The 20,364-nt window shown below is 40.7% G+C and overlaps 1 protein-coding gene across 3 annotated transcripts; it reads left to right on the plus strand.

Annotated features, from left to right (window-relative positions):
* The first annotated feature begins 500 nt into the window (after window positions 1–500).
* On the plus strand, window positions 501–8,718 carry pitx1 (paired-like homeodomain 1). Of its 3 annotated transcripts, XM_015961258.3 has the most exons (5): window positions 501–646; window positions 1,294–1,348; window positions 4,902–5,045; window positions 5,792–5,994; window positions 7,518–8,718. In XM_015961258.3, exons 2-5 carry the CDS (start codon window positions 1,303–1,305, stop codon window positions 8,067–8,069), a joined length of 945 nt encoding a protein of 314 aa, XP_015816744.1. In that variant the 5' UTR covers window positions 501–646; window positions 1,294–1,302; the 3' UTR covers window positions 8,070–8,718. The 3 variants fall into 3 exon arrangements, with proteins under 3 accessions (XP_015816744.1, XP_015816747.1, XP_015816746.1); XM_015961261.3 differs by lacking the exon at window positions 4,902–5,045; XM_015961260.3 differs by lacking the exons at window positions 501–646; window positions 1,294–1,348 and adding an exon at window positions 4,342–4,783.
* Window positions 8,719–20,364: the final 11,646 nt, after the last annotated feature.

Raw genomic sequence — 20,364 nt, forward strand, 5'->3', positions numbered from 1 at the left:
ATAAATGTAGCTAAACATATGAGTCAGAATCCATATGGATTAGGAATGATTATTTCCTGTTTGGAGATGAAAACAATAAAAAGTAATTTTAAAATAAAGTTAAAAAATACTTTTTTCAGATATTCGACCTTCACTTATTATTATTATTATTATTATTATTATTATTATTTTCGATTAGATCTTTTTACCTTCTTCAAGTTGTGTTTTCATCTGCTACATTTATCAGTAATAACAATAATTATAATATTTAAATTGAAGCAACCGCTAAAATACAGAAATCAGGTTTCAAACATTTTGCAATCGAAAAACTGTTTTAAATCCTAATGAAATAAATGACGAAAATGAAAAAAAGTGGGAAATCGATGCCGAATAAAGCTGTGAAGACTCGGTCATACCGAAGATGCGGGAGGATGAAGAAGGTGACGGGGTGGGAGACTAGGGAGGGATGTGTGACGTCACGTTGGGGCTGTGCAGTAGAGAGCCAAAGAAGAAAACCAAGGCAACAACTCGGAGCTAACCAAAGCGCCGATCACCGAGGACGCAGCGTTTACGCACAGGCAACGCTAAACTGGATTTACTGGGACACCTGCATGGGACACCGTGAGGCGTTTTTACTTTTACTCTTTCGTCTGCTGGGAAACAACTGGTGAGAAAAACACGTGCGTGTGATTTTAGGCGATTGGAGACTTAACAGCTCAATTAGTAGCGTTTTTACGCACCGGGCTCACGAAGAGCTATAAATGCGACAATTCATGCCGCTGTGATCAGTGTAAACTGCGCGTGTTCCTATCTGGTTGGAGGTCAAAGAGGCAGGAGAGGATTAAGCTAAAATAACCGTTTTATAGAGAACACGCATCTGCGTTCAGATCAGCGCTGGTGATGGGAGATAGAGAGGACACGAACAGCAAATATATTCCTGCATCTGTGGATGCGCGTGCGTGCGTGCATATGTGTGTGTGGTGTTAGGGGCGAAAGTAAACTGTCTCTAGGTCAGTGATGTTACTGTTGGGCCCAAAACACGAGATGAATGAATGAATGAATGAATGAATGAATGAATGAATGATAGAAAAGCATTCAGTGGCAGGCTGTCAGGTGGAGCTGCTGCTCTGTAAATATTGGCTGATTTTCGCTTGGTTCCTTCAAAGTTGTTCTTTCACATTTCCTTGTAAAACCATGTTTGAGGATTGGAAAAATGACAAGAAATCAGCAGTGATACACCAGCGTGTTGGTTCAACTTAAAATGACATTAATAAATAAAGTTAATATGTTTTGTCCTCTGGTTTTGTTTTTCAGGTAACTGGAATGGAACTGAATTTGTCCAAGAATGTGATTTCCTGTGGGGACCCAGGTAAGAGGATGCTGCAGGTTTAAAATGTTTGTGAATTAGAGATTTCTCCATCTTTTACGCTCAAAAAGCTGCTTTGCTCAGGGAGCTATGAAATGTGGAACTGGGAGATGCAAATTAATTTTCTGTCCGGTTTTTTAAAAAACGAGAAAAAATACCCTCTTTTGGAATTATCTAGGAACTGTTTTATGTAAACATTGTCTTTAATTAAAATATTTTCAACTAACCAAACTTTAAGATTTCAGAGTTTAACAAAAACAATTAAAGATTAAAAAAACATTAACAAATGTAAACTCGTGCGCAATTTAAGAGGGTTTGGACATTTAAATTGTGTAATACGCTGGTATATTTTGTCAGTTTAGAAAAAAAATTCTAAAAAATGCAACAGTGCGTAAAATTGGAGTTGTCACCAAGAGAAGTACAGTTATTTTATTTTAATCATGATTGTAGAAACTTTAGAGAACGTTTAAATGATTTATAAGTAATTTATTGGGTTCATTGGGAATGCTGACATGTTTTTCTAAATTGAGAATGAGTTTTGCCAATTAGCAGCTGTTTTAATTACTCAGACTGTCTCTTTGTGGGTTTAGGCTGGTAGTCACACTGCGGGTCAAACAGGCCTTTTAGACCCGAGCAGGGAAAACATCACCAAGGCAATAATCTGCTCTGTCCTTCTCCAGTTACGCACCGTCTCCAGTTACATCTCCGCTGCCTTCCAGTTTTTTGCTGCTTTGTTTTCTCTTGCGCGCTCCCCTTTGCTGTGCGGAGAAATAAAACACAAATACTGTAATTTTATGTGATGAACAGCGTTCGCAGGGTTTATTTTGACTTCTTAGAGAGAAAAACATGAGTGTTTGCGCTGTCGCTGGCCTTTAACCTGTCCTGCCGGATGGAAAGACTTTTTAACTCATCCATCACACGCAAGTGCCCTCCAGAACGGAGAAGGACGCGGGCAGGGATGGAGGCTGGGTATTTAGATTAACACCATTTATCACACAGCCGTATGAAGCTCAGAGATCTCTGGAGCTGAGGTGGCGAGACTCCCAAGCGCAGTAAATCCCATAATACTCCAAAGCGGACCAGAGGGGTCGTTGGGTTTACGCAGATTTCAACTGATCTGCATAAATGTAGACTTCCAAAATTCTAACGTGCATGTATGTTGATGCAATTTTGGATTCTTCTTTAAATGAGAGGCCAGATGATGAAAATAACGCTGATTTCACGAAATGCCGCAAAATCTTGCGTGATTTATGATAATTAACATATATGAATTACTGACACATCTCCGTTTGTGCAACCTATCGCGTTTGATGAGTAGGATGTTGGATGAGACTGGACTGCATCCAATATATTTTTTAATTCGCCCAGTGCTTAATGGGGCATTTTTCTAAGGGACCAACATAGGCTGAACCTTATAATCATTTCGCATGCAAACAGTCGGTGATAATTACATCTATTATTGGTCACGTGACAATGCTGCGTCCAGATGAAGCTTTTGAGTTCCTGTGCAAAATACATCAGAGATGAAAAAACATTTACGCACAGACGCAGTGGTGTTTGTTTGCGTGCTGACACATCTTTATATACCAAACTATTTTAAATAAATAAATAAACCATCTTTAGTTTTAAACTTCCCAAACCACTGAAGTGAAATTCACCCTAAATTCCAAAATCACCAGATCTTATTTGAGAGTATTCCTCCGGCAGGCCAGCACAGGCCCTCAGATCGGATGCGTTCCTGTCACTAAAACACGCAGCGTGTGGAGAGGATGAAGAGCAGATGGCAAAAGCCAAGCGATTGCTGAGAGCTTTCACAATTGTTTGGTATAGGGCCTTCGGGGGTGTTTCCTGGTTGGACGGGGATCTTATGTCAGAAGTCAGTCATACAATGGTCGGCAGTGGCGCCGGAGACGCTGCGTGGTCCAGACTTGATTTTACCCGAACCAGCGCCCCGGTTAGGCAGCAGACGCACCAAACTAACCTCATTTATGTTTGCACCTATCCGTTCTGTGCAGATGAGAACGACATACTTAAGTGTGCATGCGATCATTATTAGCAGTGGTTTGATAACGTGTATATTTTTTATGTTTTAATTTTTAATTTTAGCAGCATTTTATTCCAACGTTTCAAACCAAAGTCAGTTAAATTCATTGGATAATATTGGCTGGAGTGTATTCCTCACGTGTCTTCGAAAGAGAGTCTCATTTTTATCTGAGCCAACAGAACAACAGTGCGCTTTAGGATTCGACCCTCGAGTTGTCGTGCGTATAGCTGCGCTACAAGAACGACTGTAAAAACAGTTTTTGCAGTATATTATCAAAACATTTGCTTATGTGCACGCTGACCTTCACAACTCCACTGACTCTTTCTCCACTTCTCTTAGTGTTAATTTGGATAAAAGACACCTGCTCTGCTCTTTTGGCTTGGAGCACTGGCACAATCTCGGCGCAGATTGTGCCAACGAAACGCCATCATCATCGGCAACCATCATAGCCTCATTTAGATGTAAACAAGGATAATTGCAGCACCTCATTGGGTTTGAGTGCGTAAAGTGCAAATGCGTAAAATGTCTGAATAGAAATGAGGTTGTTTGGACAAACAGCTGCAGCACATTCTCTGGTGTGTTCGGTAGAAAAGATCCAGTCTGTGGCACACATCAGTCAAAGGCACGTTTCATCCAGAGATCAGTCAGTGGGCAGGCCTGTGGTCAAATGTTTATTCAGCTCAGCACATAATAGAGATATACATTCACCGTGTGTGTGTGTGTGTGTGTGTGTGTGTGTGTGTGTGTGTGTGTGTGTGTGTGTGTGTGTGTGTGTGTGTGTGTGTGTGTGTGTGTGTGTGTGTGTGTGTGTGTGTGTGTGTGTGTGTAAAGAAGCGCATTCAGTTGCGTTGGGGATGGTTTTCCAGCGTGAATAAATGGCCCGTTTCTCCTCCAAAAAGGCTCCGCACTGCGCGCTCCCGATGATCGAGCTCTGCTAAAGAAAAGAAAAAAAAGAAAAAGAAAAAAGAAAGCGGAGTAAAAGTCAAACAGCAGAAACAAAGAAAGTGTAAGCAGAAGTTTAATAAATTTTAAAAGCTGCTTATGAAGCGCGCGCTACATTAAAACTGACGTGGAAGATAAAGTATATCTTTTATTCGATTAAGTCTGACGTCAGACGCTCTCGCGTGAGTGGATATTTTCTTGCAGAGTGCAGGTTAGGTGGGAGGGACTCGCTCTGCTCGGGGAGGTTAAACGCAGGAGATGGGTGGATCTCTCCTGCGCTAGTCGGAGTTTCGTGTGGACCACAGCCGCGGCAGGACGCGTATCTTTGTGGCGGAGCGCGCGCTGATTAAAAAAAGCTATAGGAGCTAAGAGATTTTGTCTTTTACAACCTCAAAGTTTGTTTTTTTTATCGTGGAACTTCTCTCTGCATAAGTCCAGCCGCTCATGCTGTGGTGTGTGTCTGGGTGGATTTTTTTATTTAATTTTTTTTACTGCTCTGTGTGTGTGTGTTTGTGTGCACCCCATCAGGACGCGTCTCGTTTCTTATTTTTACGCATCCTTCTCTTTAAGGTGGGATGAATTTGGACAGAATCGCAGAGGCAGTCAGAGCGCCGCCGAGCCGGGACGTGGCGTTTCATTTACAGCGAACTTCAAACAGCAGCCGAGAAACTTTAGAGAACTCAAGCAGCGAGTCTTCAGAGGCAGAACTGGCAGGTACAGCGAGTGCTTTCAGCAACTCCGCTCTTTCTTCTGGGTCTTACCAAGCGTGCACGCGGCTGTCGGACAGAGACTTTTCTGACCGTTTAACTGTGCAGAAAATCTCGTGTTTGCGCAAATGCGTCAAATGAGCAGATTTGCAGCGAATCTGAGTTCCGGTTAGTTTGATAGTCCATGTTTCATTTCTTGTAATGCTTGAACAAAAAACTTGGCAGGATTCCGGAATCTGTCACGGAAAATTGTGCGGAACCGCCTGCCTGCAGTCACCAAATGCATTCAAACAAACTGTAATATCCGGGTCACCCACTTATCCAGGACGCAAACCTCTCCACTTTGCTTTAGACACAGACTCTGTCTGCAGAAGAAATTATAAACTTGATTTATTTCTCGTTTTGTTGGGGGGAGGGGTGTGCGTAATTAATAATTCAGACAGTCTGTTGCGTTTGTTAAACAAGCAGGATGTAATTCTCTCATGACTGTGACCTTTGCACGCGCCCCTCTCAGTTTAATGAGGCATTTAAGACAAGAATACAAGATTACAGCTGGGAGATAAAGATCTCGTCGTAAAGGTCCATCAGTGGGGGAAAAAACAACCGGATCTGCTGTTTAGATGTCTTTTTTTCCACTATTAGACATTGCACAACTTTTTTTGATAGACAAATTTCAGTTACAATAGTTTAATTCCACTGTGAATTATGTATCCCAGTTGAGTTAGCTCAACTTTTTTTGGGTCTGTTCTGTAGACAAGGAGAGGAGCGCCGAGCACCGGAGCGATGACGGCAACGCGGACGACCCCAAGAAGAAGAAGCAGCGGCGGCAGCGGACTCACTTCACTAGCCAACAGCTGCAGGAGCTGGAGGCCACCTTCCAAAGGAACCGCTACCCGGACATGAGCACCAGAGAGGAGATCGCTGTTTGGACCAACCTAACCGAAGCTAGAGTTCGGGTAAGAGGCCATCAGCCGGCTGTGCGTAAAAAGCGCGCTCATCATTAATCATGCATTTAATTTAATTTAAAAAGCACGTTAAATATTTTTAAAGTCTCTCATTGAGCGAAAAATATTTCACAGAACCCGCTTTACTCACTAATATCACACAATTATAACTTTTAGAAAAATTGCAGTCAAAATCTCCTCGTGACGTTTTAGTCTCCACATGTTCCCGTTTGGCCTTTTGAGTTATTTTTTACATTTTTTTCCGCATTTACAAATTTATGTTGTCATTGCCTCAAAAACAGACTTCCTGATCAAATGTTGAGTAAAAAATGTGACAAAATGCTTAATTAGATCGTTGTTGTAATTATCAGCAGCGGCGCATGCAGAAACCAAATCCTATCAGGACACGCGCTAAAACAACACTCAGATAAAATCCGGGGATTTTACCAAAACGATCCATCTGAAACTGTTTGGCTTTAAAATCCCAGCTGCTGTTGGTTTTAGGGATTAATTGCAATATTCATTGAATGACACCCTAAACCTTCATGGCTGCAGCTTAATAAAAAATAACAAGCAGGATGTTTCAGTATCACGATTCAATAAAGTGGAGTAAAAATTAATAAGAGCACGTTTCAATTTATTCTGAAATAATAAAATAATCAATTTTATTTCTCAAAGACTGGATTTAAATTAGATCAACGTTTAAGCTTTTTATTTACGTAACGAGTGTTGGGATTGTGATTTAGGTGCTTTTGTGTTTTCTTTTATCCCTGAAAACAAGAACGATAAAAGTTGTAAACCGGTGCTTGACAGTCGCGTGCTTGCAAAAATCCGCAGTGTCAAATTGCTAGAAAATGCCAAGAAGTCCCTAAAGCGAATGGAGAACAGAAAACGGTGTGTGTGTGTGTGTGTGTGTGTGTGTGTGTGTGTGTGTGTGTGTGTGTGTGTGTTGAATGTATTCAGAAAACTAGAATTTCATCACTGAAACTATTTTAAAATGACGTAAATGATTAAAATTCAATAATGAAGATAATTTTAAAATTATTATTATTTATATTATTATTATTAGAGACAAATTTTGCTGTTGAAACTTTTGCGTAACCAAATAAAAGATTGCGAGTAAAGAAGCTTTAAACGGTGAACAACTCTTGGCTTTTCAATAAATGAATAAAAATGTAACGATTGTTTTTGTTGATGATTTTATTTAATTAGTTTGTTTTCTTTTTGTTTTGCAAAATGTAGGTTAAAAACTATAAATACTCTAAAACGTGATAGTGGGTAATACTTGCGTTCACGGTCCTCATGGAGCTCCAATTTTCTAAATCGGGCAAATACTCATTTTCTGACTCTTGAGACCAATTAATCTGATCAGGGTCTTACCACCACACACACTAGAAAGTAAAATATCAGCGCTCTGTGAACGAATCTCTCTGGTTTCCTGCGTGAAACACAGAACACTGGAATATTTTAGGGAGGGGTTGTGACCATGAGGCGTTCACGTGCCCCCTGTGCTAAAGGACGTGTGTACCTTACAGGTGTGGTTCAAAAACCGCCGGGCCAAGTGGAGGAAGCGGGAGCGGAATCAGCAGATGGACCTGTGTAAGAACAGCTACCTGCCCCAGTTCAGCGGACTCATGCAGCCCTACGACGACATGTACCCAGCGGCTTACACCTACAACAACTGGACCAACAAGGGCCTGACCCCGGCGCCGCTCTCCACTAAGAACTTCACCTTCTTCAACTCCATGAGCCCCCTCACGTCCCAGTCCATGTTCTCCGCACCCAACTCCATCTCCTCCATGACTATGGCTTCCGGGATGGGCCACTCCGCCGTGCCGGGCATGCCGGCTCCGGGTCTCAACAACATCAGCAACCTGAACGGGATCGGCACGTCTGGCATCAACTCAGCCATGTCGTCCTCCGCGTGTCCGTACGGGCCTCCCGGCTCGCCGTACAGTGTTTACCGGGACACTTGTAACTCCAGCCTGGCCACGTTAAGACTCAAGTCCAAACAGCACCCCACGTTTGGATACAGCGGCCTGCAGAGCCCCGGATCCAGCCTGAACGCCTGTCAGTACAACAGCTGACGGGACGCGTCTGACGTCTGAACAGAGCCCAGGTCAAAGGTCACCTGCGGATGGGAGCAAAAAAAGACAACTAAACTGGATTAGTTGCATTTATTTTTGCAAGGGGGACGAAGAAATGGATCATGCGGGTTACATGTTTACGGACTTGCACAGCAATGAAACCATCCCGTTTTTTGGGGATTTTTATCAAAACGATGAAGAGTTACATTGCTGCATTGTACATGTGAAATGTAAATATGTAAACATGTCTAACATGAAACAAGGGGACTTTTATTTTCCTTTTCATTTTGTTGTCCTTCATTTGGAAGACTGGGGGGTCTGGACCCAAATAAGACTTTAAAAAAACAAAACAAAAACAAAATCAAAAAAAAAAAGCGATAAAACAAAAGAGGAGATCTTGTTATTTGTACATATTTTATACAGCTTCTGTGTGCTTCTGCTTTATCAACATGCTGGGTGCCCCCATACCCACTCTACTTATTGACGCTTCTTTGCTTTAATAATAATAATAATGATATCAATAAACCGCATGTTTAACTTGAATTGCTCATGTAAAAAGGTTCTTTAAACTGTATAAAAAGTGATTAAAAGTTTTCATGTGTTTATTGTAACATGTTTAAATAAATTCCAGGAAAAGAGGTTTATTCAAGGTGTTTTAGAAGTTTTTGAAAGGGGAGGGGGTCAACAAAGAAGAGGAAAAATAAAGGGATCCGTTTGAATAAACATATTTAATTTCTTTCAATATGGTTATTTTCACGCATCTGCTAATCTTATAAAAACTCATTCCAAGCGTTCTCTTTTTGTCTATTAAGATATAAAAACATGAAAAACAATCAGCACATCCATCCGTTTTCTGAGCCCGCTTGTGGGGTTGGGCTGGTGCCTATCTCTAGAGGTCAATGGGCAACCAGGCGGGGTACACCCTGGACAGAGAGCTAGTCCATTGCAGGGCAACACAGAGACACACAGGACAAACAATCATGCACACACACACACACTCACACCTAAGGGCAATTTAGACCAATTAACCTAACAGTCATGTTTTTGGACTGTGGTAGGAAGCTGGAGTACCCGGAGAGAACCCACGCATGCACAGGGAGAACATGCAAACTCCATGCAGAAAGATCCCAGGCCGGGAAGCGAACCCAGGACCTTCTCGCTGCAAGGCAACAGCTCTAACTGCGCCACTGCGCAGCCCCAAAAAGAGCATTTTAAAAGAGAAAGAAAATCGATCACACAAAATACAAAAACCGAACTAAAGTGAGAAAGGACAGGCACACAACACTTTCTGCTTTCTGATATTTTATGATTTTAAGAGCTGCTCTAATCCCGAGCCTCTCCATATCAGTTTAAAGACACAATCATCGTTACAGCGGTGAACTAATATCATCCTAATGGTGAGTAATATAGATATGAGGATTTCTGCAGGTGTCACAAAACAAGATATGATGCGACTGAATACACTCGCTGCGTCTGAGTCCGATGTGGAGACGCGGAGGGGGAAAATTCATCACTTAGATTTGTTTGCAGTCATTTTCATTAGTTGCAGACATGTTTATCTGCAGGCAGTAGGAAAATATTGCAGCACTCACCTTTTTATTTTTTAAATAGCTAGACTATAAACATGATGTTCAATTAATTTGTGACATGACCTCCCATCCGGAAGTTACAGTTTGGGGGGAAGATCTGCATGTATGGCTTTTTACGCATGTGAAATAATGTATTTTACTGTCTATTGTTAAATTTTATTTAACTATATTTGCTCGGAAAGACTCAGTCTGAACCCAGAATACCAGTTTGTTCTGCAGAAGAAACTGGTATTTTTATTTAAGGAACTGTAATTATTTCTCTTTTTTAAAACGTAGAATTTACTTCTTAAATAGTCTCTACATGAAGTGGAAAGTTCTGACTGATCGTTCGAGTTTTTAACTCTTTGATGTTGTCCCAAAAAGATTCGTTTGGTGCTACAAGGGTTAAAATATAATAATAATAATAGCCTAAATCGTATTATGTGTAACTTTATTTTAAAAACGTGTTCATGTTTTTAAAATTAATTAGTTTAGTTGGGTGCAATTATTATTATTATTATTATTATTATTATTATTATTATTATTATTATTATTATTATTGTTGTTATTATTATTATCATCATCATCATCATCATCATCATCATCATCATCATTATTATTATTATTATCATTATTATTGTGTTTTCCTGAAGTTACACAAATCATAGACAAATCTTAACTTAATCTGAATGTTCTCTGGAACCAAAAAGTTTAATAGTGCCATAATTCTTCCGCGCATGCGCGTGGGCCTCATGTTCATTACGTTATTCATACTCGGCCAACCAGAACCTTTAAAGTTTCATTCCGATGTATTTCTGGACCCAACCGGCCTGTCGCAAAGCTCTGCTCTCGTCGAGGTTTTCTCATGACGTGACAAGCAGCGCGTGCAGTGATGAATTCTTCTCCTGTGCGCGCACCTCGCGAGCGCGAGCAGAGAGAGCTTGGTGAGGGGCGTGCGCGCGCTGGCTGAAACTGCAGCAATCACATTTGATCTGTAGAATCTTTTACGGGATGACGAATTGCACGCGAGGCTCGTGTACCGATTTGAAACAAAAACAAAGCGTCACAAACGCTCGTAAACGTGATAAAGCAGACGTGAACGCGCCTGCATAGACCCTGCGGGGCAAAGTTCCGCGCGCCGATTTATGGCTGGTAAACATTTGAGCTAGTGTTTCTGTGGTTTGGAAACCCCCTCTGTCTCAGAATAGAATAGAATAGAATAGAATAGAGACATGCTAGTAAATACAGCACAACTGATCAATAATCATACGAATAAACAGTTTTTAAGCATAAAACAATTTTAAATGATAATGTTAAAAATTGCTTCAGTCAGATTGAATGTTAAAAGTTGAGTTTAATTCCTGCACAACTGATCTCTGATGACTCAGGCCAGAAAGGCTGCAGGCAAAAACTGTTCACTTCTCGAGAAAGAATGAAAGAAAACGACACAAGACTTCATGATATCTGTAACCTTCTCTTTTCAGTTTGTACAATTAAAGAGTTTAAATTGCATCAGTGCTCTCCTCCTCTGTTCCAGGAGGAGACATATTCTCTGGGGTTTATGAGATGAACATAGTTGTGAGATACTGGGAAGAAACATGTTTGTGTTTATTCTTTACCTCAGTGCTTTGAAGTTAATGATGGCAGCTGCTAATCAGGAATGTTGCTCTGAGTTTTCCATCGTAAACTCCAGCTCAGTAAATTGTGATGATCACATTTTAAAACATTTATATTGAATAAAACCTATGGGTTTGTTAAATATCGTTGTTGACCCAGAATGCATTGATTGGACCAAATGCAGTCAGGATGAGTTCGGAAAATGTGATGAAATATTGAGTTATTTGGTTTATTCTGTGTGGAGTTCTTTGCAGAGTAATTACTGGAAAATGCAGAGAGAAGGTCTCATGAGTGTAACAGGTCCAGTCATTAATAAAATACTTGGTTTACTGCTAATTAATTAAAGAATTCACCAGAAGAACAAGAAACCATAAAAAATTGAAAACAGATTTCCTCATTTATTTTTTACAAAAAGGTAAATTTCAGTTGATTTTTATTTGATTACCATAATTATGTCACAGAGGAAAGTGGTGCAGGTCTCTTGCAGCTGAATAATGTTGTTTTATCATCAGAAACCCAAATGCACACATTTACACTAAAAGACAACAGTGTGGCCTGGAAAGAAACATAACCTAAATGTCTCTTATGTTTATTCTAACAATTTAATGAGCTTTAATGAACTCAAAAAGAGTTATTTTCTCTCAAAGTTGTCATATTTTTCCCTCTGACATGTGCACCTCTGAGAAAACCCTTGTTAACTAAACAAGATCTGCTCAGACAAAGGGCCCTCCCTCAGGAAGCTGTTTGCGTTTGGTTTCCAGCTCCTGCCAAATCCATGCAGCAGCTCACGTGATCCTGAAGCTAAACTGCAGCTGCTGCATTTCTGTAAACTTTGGTTTCAAACTTTATCCAGAAGCAAAATCTTGAGTCCAAAAAGCAAAACCGGTCAGTCACAATGAGCATTTTCCCCTTGCTGCAGCAGATGGTTGGAACATAGATCTCAGACGTGTTCTCACGGATGAACTTCTAGAGAAGTGTAAAATTTACTGTCAAAAATTGTGATAAATAAAAAAAAAACTGTTCTGCACATCTTTGAGTATAACTCAAAACACGACATAAAATAAATAAATTAGATTAGGGAAATAAATAACCAAACTGTTAAATAATGTTATGTTTAACCCTCCCACTGTCTTTATGGGTGACCCCGCAAGGAAAGTTGACCATTGAGCAGGATTGATGGTTTATCCCTTGAGGTCCACGTGGCAGGGGTGAGGTGGTGCTCACTCCTCACCCCTGCCACATGGACCCAAGGGATAAACCATCAACCAGTGCTCAATGGTCAACTTTCCCAGTGGGGTCACACCCATTAGGACAGCGGAGGGTTAAAACATGAGACCAGACATCAGTCCTCCTACTAAGCAAGAATGCAGCAAAAGTGGAGAGGAAAACTCCCTTTTAAGAGAAAGAAACTTGAAGCCAAACCTGGTTCATATGAGCGCCCCATTGAACGTTGGAGAGCGTAATAGCGTCACCGCCATATTGGGTGGGTTCCTCACTCTCCAAACTCAACTGGAATCAACGCAGAGTGAGCAATTGTCCCTGTTTTTGTGCAGCTCTGGCTTGTAACAATCGCTGTACTATTGAACACAGATCGCATGGGATTACTATTGAATTATCTATTGAAATTTTCCATTTTCATTTAATTTACTTAATTTAATCATATTTATAGTTTTATTATCATGCCAAACCATACGTCTGACTGAAAGCCTAGTAAAATGTGCTTTTTTTATTTGGGTAAACTAGCTCCTCAGTAGAAATAAATACACTGGGTGTGAATGGGAATCCATCCAAGTAGACAGCCCACTGCTACGCCATCTATAGGCAGCACCAGTCCACGGGGTGTCTGTGATATGAGCAGCCATCCGCCACGACTCGCTGGGGGTTTGAGGGGAGGAGGAGAAGAAAGAGAAGAAGTAGTACAAGAACAAGAAGAACAAGTATTTGCCACTTCAAACCCAAATACAACATAATTACATGCATCATAAGATAATGACAAGATGACATCCAGGACTGTGCCTCTGTGCAGCAGTAATTATGACAATGCTGACACAAGACAATCTCTGAGGGATTAGCTGAGACTTGATCGAAGGAATGCTGTGGGTGGCTGAACAAGGAAAGATGACACAGAAAAGGATCTGACTCCTCACATGGGATTTATTTAGAAATCGCATCACTAACTTACAGTGTGGGATGAGTGCTGGGTTACTTCGGGAAAGGCGAGTTTTAAGAGAGATTCAAAATGTTTTTGGAAACATGTTTGTTAGCACCGTCATAAAACTACAAAAAAAAAGGAGAGTGGAACAATAAAATAAAAGATACATATAAAAAGAATCTGAATGAAATGACAATCTCAAATGAAAAGACTTTTGCAGTGATGGACACATGCAAACACAGTCACAATACAAAATGTGTCGTTTGTTCAGGTTATAATTTGTGTTGGATTATGTAATAAAATGACCATGGTGTTTTGATTTCTGTAACTGAAATTAAAGATCATGATATCTTTCTTAAATGTTAATGGTTCTGAGGTCATTACAAAACATGTTTGTGAAGTTCTTTGCACTAAATCACTCTTATAAAAAGGACTTTCAGCAGTTTTATTCGTGGCATTTTCAGTACCTTCCAGAATGAGCCATTTCAGGGCTCTGTCACTTTAAGAAAACAAGCTGGAGCTGGCCACACCCAACCATTCCCCACTTAGGCTGCTATAAGCTGAGAAGCTCCAAGATCTTTATGAAAGATGTCTTCTATGAAAATTTATAATTGTATGAATTTATTTTTTCTGATGTAAATCTAATTCTGTTTTGAGAGCATTTTGATTTTATGATGCTATCTGTTTATGATTTAATGACTTTGTTTTATTTTGTTTTGATGTATGTGAATCACTTTGTGATTCTATGTCTGTGATAAGTGCTATAAAAATGAAATTTACTTACAATATCTGGGAGGGGCTCGGAGTACAGCCACTGCTCCTCAATTTTCTAGGGGTGCCACTCCTGGCCCGCCCTTCGGGGGTGCCGCTGCTCTCTCCTGGCCGCTAAATAAACACAGCCGTCTGCAGTTGCAAGCCAAGTGGGGCAGAGCCATGAATGCTAATTTCACAGTGTGATGGATTTGTCCGACTTGAGCGTTTCCCTGTCTACTTTCTATCTGCAGCTAATGCAGGCGATAGCAGTTGAAGAATATTATCATATTCAGTATGGAGGCAAAACTCAAAGTGACCAATCTTAATTCAAAACAAACAAGTATTACACGTTTCTCTGTTAACCTCCTCTTTAAACCCCAAAACGTGAAAATAAAAGCATAAATCTACTTTGGTCTTGCTCAGACTAGCTGTTAGCTTGTCAATCAAGTCAGAGTTGTCTGTCCAGAGAGCTAACTGCAGCAAGTAAGATGTTAACTTTTAATAACTTTTCCACAGAAACGTACCTCATACGATCTGAACTGTTAGAACTCAGTATTTATCTTACTGAAGATAATCAAATATAATTAATAACAGCTGCTGGACTATAATTCATTTAAAAAAATGCATAAATCTCTCACTAACTACTTAAAGTGTGGTTTTAATATCTCCTTGCTCTATAAACTTGATATAAATATTGCAAATTATTCTTATTTTTTTTCCCAAATCAGCTGTTCTTTGCCCTATAAAAGAAGAAAATATTTAAAAAGCAGTATTTTGAGTAAACCAGACTACATTTTGTGTTCACGCAGGTGAAAATAATCTGAGCTTGTCTGGTTGCTGCTGACCCCATGGGGATTGTGAAAACAGGCTGCTGTTGATCAGGTAACTAAGGCCATACATGGTGATTACTATCAGCAGCGTGTCTGCTGCAAATCCCACAGAAGACAGACTCCCCCCCCCCCCCCCCCGGTGACCTTGTTATCTTTATTTGCCGTGTATCACATTGCAACTACCCATCTTTCCTCCTCGTCCTGACATGGCCGGGGAGTGTAACTGCAGTTTGCACACCAGAGAGGTGAGATATATGGGTTGCCATCAGGCAGAGCAGCTAGTTGGAAGAAGCCCAGAAAACCTCTCTTGTACTTGTGGTTTCTTTATGTAAATAACCTTCGCCACTTCTTTCTCTCTCCTGAGGTTGCTCTCATGAGCGCTGTTGGATGCTGAAGAGAATTATTAATTTTCCATCTCAAGCTCTGCATAGAAAAAAGAAATGTACCTCCTGACCTCACTATTTGTCATTTATCTGTTATCCTCCATCATCTCCCCTCCCGACCTTCTCACTCACTTCTCCTGTTTGTCTTGCTTCCTCTAGTGTGTGTGCATGTGTGTGTGTAAGCTCAACTGCTGGCAGTGCAGAATTAGTAGGTGAAGCTGAAAACGGATTAGGGAACCAGAAAGCAGGGAGTTCACTAATAGGAGGGCTGACTCGGCTGCTTGCTGCTTCTGGCCATCAGCTGAGGCCAATTATCTGAGAGGGCCACGTTTGGCCCCTCCTGGCTCGGCTCGGCTTTAGAGGAAAGGCGCTTTCACAAAGCCTTCGTCCTCCGTTCTTCTCAGAAAACAAAGGTGGGCGATGAAGTCAGATAGCCTAAAAAATGGGTTTAATTTTAGGTTATTTAGCAGATTTAAAATGATCCTAATCAACAGGCTTATTGAAATAATTGCAAATACAGTGTCATCTCGTATCAGGATAATACGACTAAAGACCTTGACAACATTCATTTTGGAGTCCCGATCAAGGTTTTGTTGCATATATCTTCTGGATAATCAAAACGCAAAAACAGCCCAACTAAGATACAGATTATCTGCAAAAGGATAGCCAGAATTCAGTGATTTACAAATCATGGAACACTCAATGCGTTTGTTTCTTTTTATTTGTTTGACAGTGTAAAACATGTGTCAGACACAAGGCCCGCGGGCCATATGTGGCCCACGGAGCATTTATATGTGGCCCGCGAGATAAATATAAAATATAAATTAAAACTGACCCGCTGGCCGATTTTACCACAAAGACTACAACTCCCATGATGCTTTGCGGTGTTCGGGCGAAGTCGAAGCGCCCCCTCCTTTGTGTTTTTTTTCCAGCGCCTGCTGCCAGCGTCTGCAGCTCCGCTGTCTTGGACAAACTAAACACTCCTCTCACTCCGCGCCGAGTTTACTAAGCTATTTGCCGACGTTGAAGCCCAGAAATGGAGATTTTAACCGCTCAGTAATGTGTTCACGACTGAAAGAGTAAGTTTTCCAACTAACTTCCAGACAGAGCTGATATAACTCCAGCAAGCAGCGACACGCTCAAATCAGCATGACTCTGTGGCTGCTGGTTTTTATTTTTCCTCCCCGACACAACGACGTGGTCAAGCTGCTCAGACATGTTCAGCAGCACAAACCTATGTGAGCACCTGTTGTCATCTAATGTCATTATTGTGATGATGATGAACAAAACAACAGGAGTCTCCTCCTCAGCTCAGATCAACCCCATGATGCAGGTATCTGGCTGGAACAGGTGAGCATCACAGTAAACCAGTGGAGCAAACTGAGCTTTAAATACGGTATGTTGGTTTTATGCTCTTTTTCTGCTCCAAAACATGAAAGTTAACAGGTGAGATGTTGCATTTTCATTTAAGATAAATTGACATTTTTGTTTTGTTGTTGGCCTGTGAGAAAAGATTTAACCTACAGTAAACAGGAAGTGGAAAGGCTGCAGATAGATGAATAGAATAGAAAATCCCTTTATTGTTCCTCAGTGGGGAAAGCTAGATGTCACAGCAGCGATGACACTTATGACAGGAGAAAAAAAGGAGAATAAAAAATAAGAAAAACAAATAAACAAGAAAACAAATCTTGAATAGATTTTAAAAATGCTGATAATACCACAAGTAATGAATACCACTGATGCGTTTTATTTCAAACTGACTTGCTCGTGTGTAATCTGGTTATTCCACATTCAGTGTTAATGCAGAAATGAGTTTGTTTCCAAATTTAAAGGTTCAAAATTGCATATATGTTGATAAAGAAAATGTGCAAATTAGCCGTCACTTTTTCATAAAATATTAAGCGTGGCCCGCGACTTCGTCCCAGATTTTCATTTCGGCCCCGTGTGAGTTTGACACCCCTGGTGTCAAAGCAGCAACATACAACAAATTCAGCATTAATAAAAAGAAGACCACCGGTCACAGCTAGGGATGGAGAAATAGCACCAAGAGGATTTGCCTCTTTGAGAAAAGACTTAAAAGAAGATTTAAACTATTGCAACAGAAGGTTCATGATGTTGACCAGTTCAGCTTCTCAAATATAAAAGTCTGGCTTCATGATTCTTAAACACAGCATAGAGCTGAGACACCAGAAATGATATTTTTAGTTGTTTATGGGAAACTTTGCAACTTTTTCACGCTTTTTAATCAATTTCTTGAGCCAGTATTGGCTAAAATGACCATTTACAGGGTCAATGAAAGGCCACCCAGCCCCCATCGCCACCTGTGGCCAGAATATTCAACTTGCAACTTCAGAATGGCGGGCAGAGCTGTTGAGATTGAGAAAAGATTGAGCTGACATACCTGGTGCTGCAGTCTGCTTCCTGCATGTTTTGGATCATGAACTCAGCTAATTTGTTTCAGTTAGTGATGAATCACTCCTGTAGACACTAAGGAAGGCTGTGGAGACACTTCAGCTGTTAGATTAATGTGTTAAAAATACGACCGCATGGCGAGGAAAAAGGTTTTGCTTTTGTTTCTACAAGCGGACACTAGGGGGTGCTAAAAGCAAGCCAAAACCGCCTAGTTCCCCTTTAAAAAGTCAATGAAAATGTGACATGATTAACATTTTTGAAGACAAACTTTGGATACTTGATAAAAATCCAACAATTGAGCTAAACTTCTTAAAATAACCAGTTAAAAAGCAGCTTAATATAGTTATTTAACCAACCTTTAAAAAACACACAGTAAATAAAATAATATCTATTTTACTCATTTGATCTTTGTGTGTTGTTAGATTGTCTTGCCCAAATATCACCCATGCAACTGTTTGAAAAGCAAGATCTAAAAAGACTAAAGTTACAAACCTCGCACCTTAATGGCTTAAATGTGTATAAAGATAAAAAATAAATAGTAAAGAACTGTGCAGAAGCGTCTGTTTATTATTCTCATAATGACATTTACTCTAAGCGGTCAAGTAGTTATGGTAGTGTGCTTGTTCACACGAGACCTTACAGATCAGGGAAATGCAAACAGATGCTCTGTGGTTTGTGTTGGAAACATTAAAAACACCTTTGGTTTCCAGATTTACACAAAGCCGCCGTCTCACTTTGTCACAATGTGGCCTTAAACTCGAAGAAATGTTTGGTTCAGCTGTTCTCACGTCATCAACCAACACACTCTGTGACCTCATTATGAATGCAGAATATGACATAATCTAAAGCTAAAGTAAGTTGCCTCCTAGCGTTGCAGCACGTGTTTACAGTTAAGCAGAATTATTGGAAATTATTTTTCAAAAGCAAAAATTATTCAAAGCAGCCTCAAACTGACAGATGAAACCTTATTTGTCGACTGGTGAGATGAGAGGTGCAACAGGTTGATGATTTTGTAGCGTCTGGATGGTGTTTCCAGCTGCTTCAGAATTCTGCTTACAGCTAACTGAACAAGCTGTTGAGCATGTGTTCAGAGTAGCATCGGTTATCTGGATTACATTTACCCCATTCCAAAAATCTCAGAAAGTCTGGTTTCTAACTGACTTTTTTCTACAGTGTGCAATTTCCCTGCCGATAGGGAGCAGTACATCCCCAAATCACTGCAAGAAAGCAGTACTTGTATACGAGTAAGACCTTACCAACAGATGGCCATTGAGCTGGATTTATACTTCTCCGTCAGCTCCAAATGGGAGAGACACGCACGCACGGACGGAGACATTTTTCCCTCATACTTCTCCGTCTCCTGGGGAGTGTTGCAAAGCAATTCCCTGCCAAGACAGTAGAGGGCGTAGCGCTGCTCTGTGGTATCCTGTCATGTATCCGGTCCAAGATAGTGTGTTTATATTGTGTGTTTTGTATATAAGAGACTTTTTAACACAGACAAATTTGTCTCTCATCCTCCTCCACCTATTCATGCACTCGCCACCTCTAAACCCACGCTTCCTGTCATTTCCGTCCACAAATAAAACACTTGTTGCGCATCTTTTGACTCCTCCAGTCACGGGGGAATTAAACACTCATATTTTCAGAGTTTGTTCGCGAGGTAATTTTTCAAGCTTCTCCGTGTCTGCCGCTAGATATCCTAGGCTCACTTTAGGTTTGTGAGGGCGCAATGGTGGCTATGTAGATGACAGCGGTGCCCTTATCAATCACAAGATTGCGTTCTCCGTCTCGATGGACGGATGTTTAGAAAAGAGCGCTCGACTACGTCCGTCCTTGCGAGGGCTCTCCAGCAGGCTCGCAAGGACGGTTAATGGCGTTGCGTGTCTCTGCACTGACGCAGACGCAGAAGCATGACTCAGGGTTTAGGGTCAAAAATCACTGGGAGCAAAATCTCCAGCAAAAATGACAATCGCATCAGACTCTCTTTTATCACTGGCAACTAGTGAAGAGGTAAATGTGTAGAAAACTTTATCATCCTAATGAAAAAATGGCTGCCATAGCTAATCAAAGTTAGTGAAACCAAAAATGACTTATTTTTACAGATATGGCATTGTTGTTGTTGTGCAAACCTCATAAGCTACAGGAAATATCCGATGGATGCACCTGCTGCTAAAGGAGGTTAGAGAAAGCTAACTTAGGAGCCCTTTTACACTGATGTTATAATAAGGGCCATATGGTTGCTTTTCGTTTGTAGACTCGGGCTTGTCTTTAGTAACCACAACCAGCCGAGTCCTGGAGATGTTCAGCAGATGCTTCAGGGCAACATAAATATTTAAGAAAAGAAGAGCATCACACGTTCAGTTTCCTCCTGCAGACTCAGGGGACAGAGAGAAAGGCTGTTACACGACTTTATTTGATCTCATTCTAATGGCATTCATTACCAAACTGTAAATCTAATGAAATCCTGTTCTTACTGACTTTGACCTTCTTTTGCTCCTGTCTGCTGAGCCAAAACAAAAACATGTGGCCTCAGGGAGGCCGAGGTGGGAAAATAGTCGATCCTCTCGATCCCTGGCTAGT

This window comes from Nothobranchius furzeri, chromosome 10 (genome assembly GCF_043380555.1).
Source record: "Nothobranchius furzeri strain GRZ-AD chromosome 10, NfurGRZ-RIMD1, whole genome shotgun sequence".
Taxonomy (NCBI): domain Eukaryota; kingdom Metazoa; phylum Chordata; class Actinopteri; order Cyprinodontiformes; family Nothobranchiidae; genus Nothobranchius; species Nothobranchius furzeri.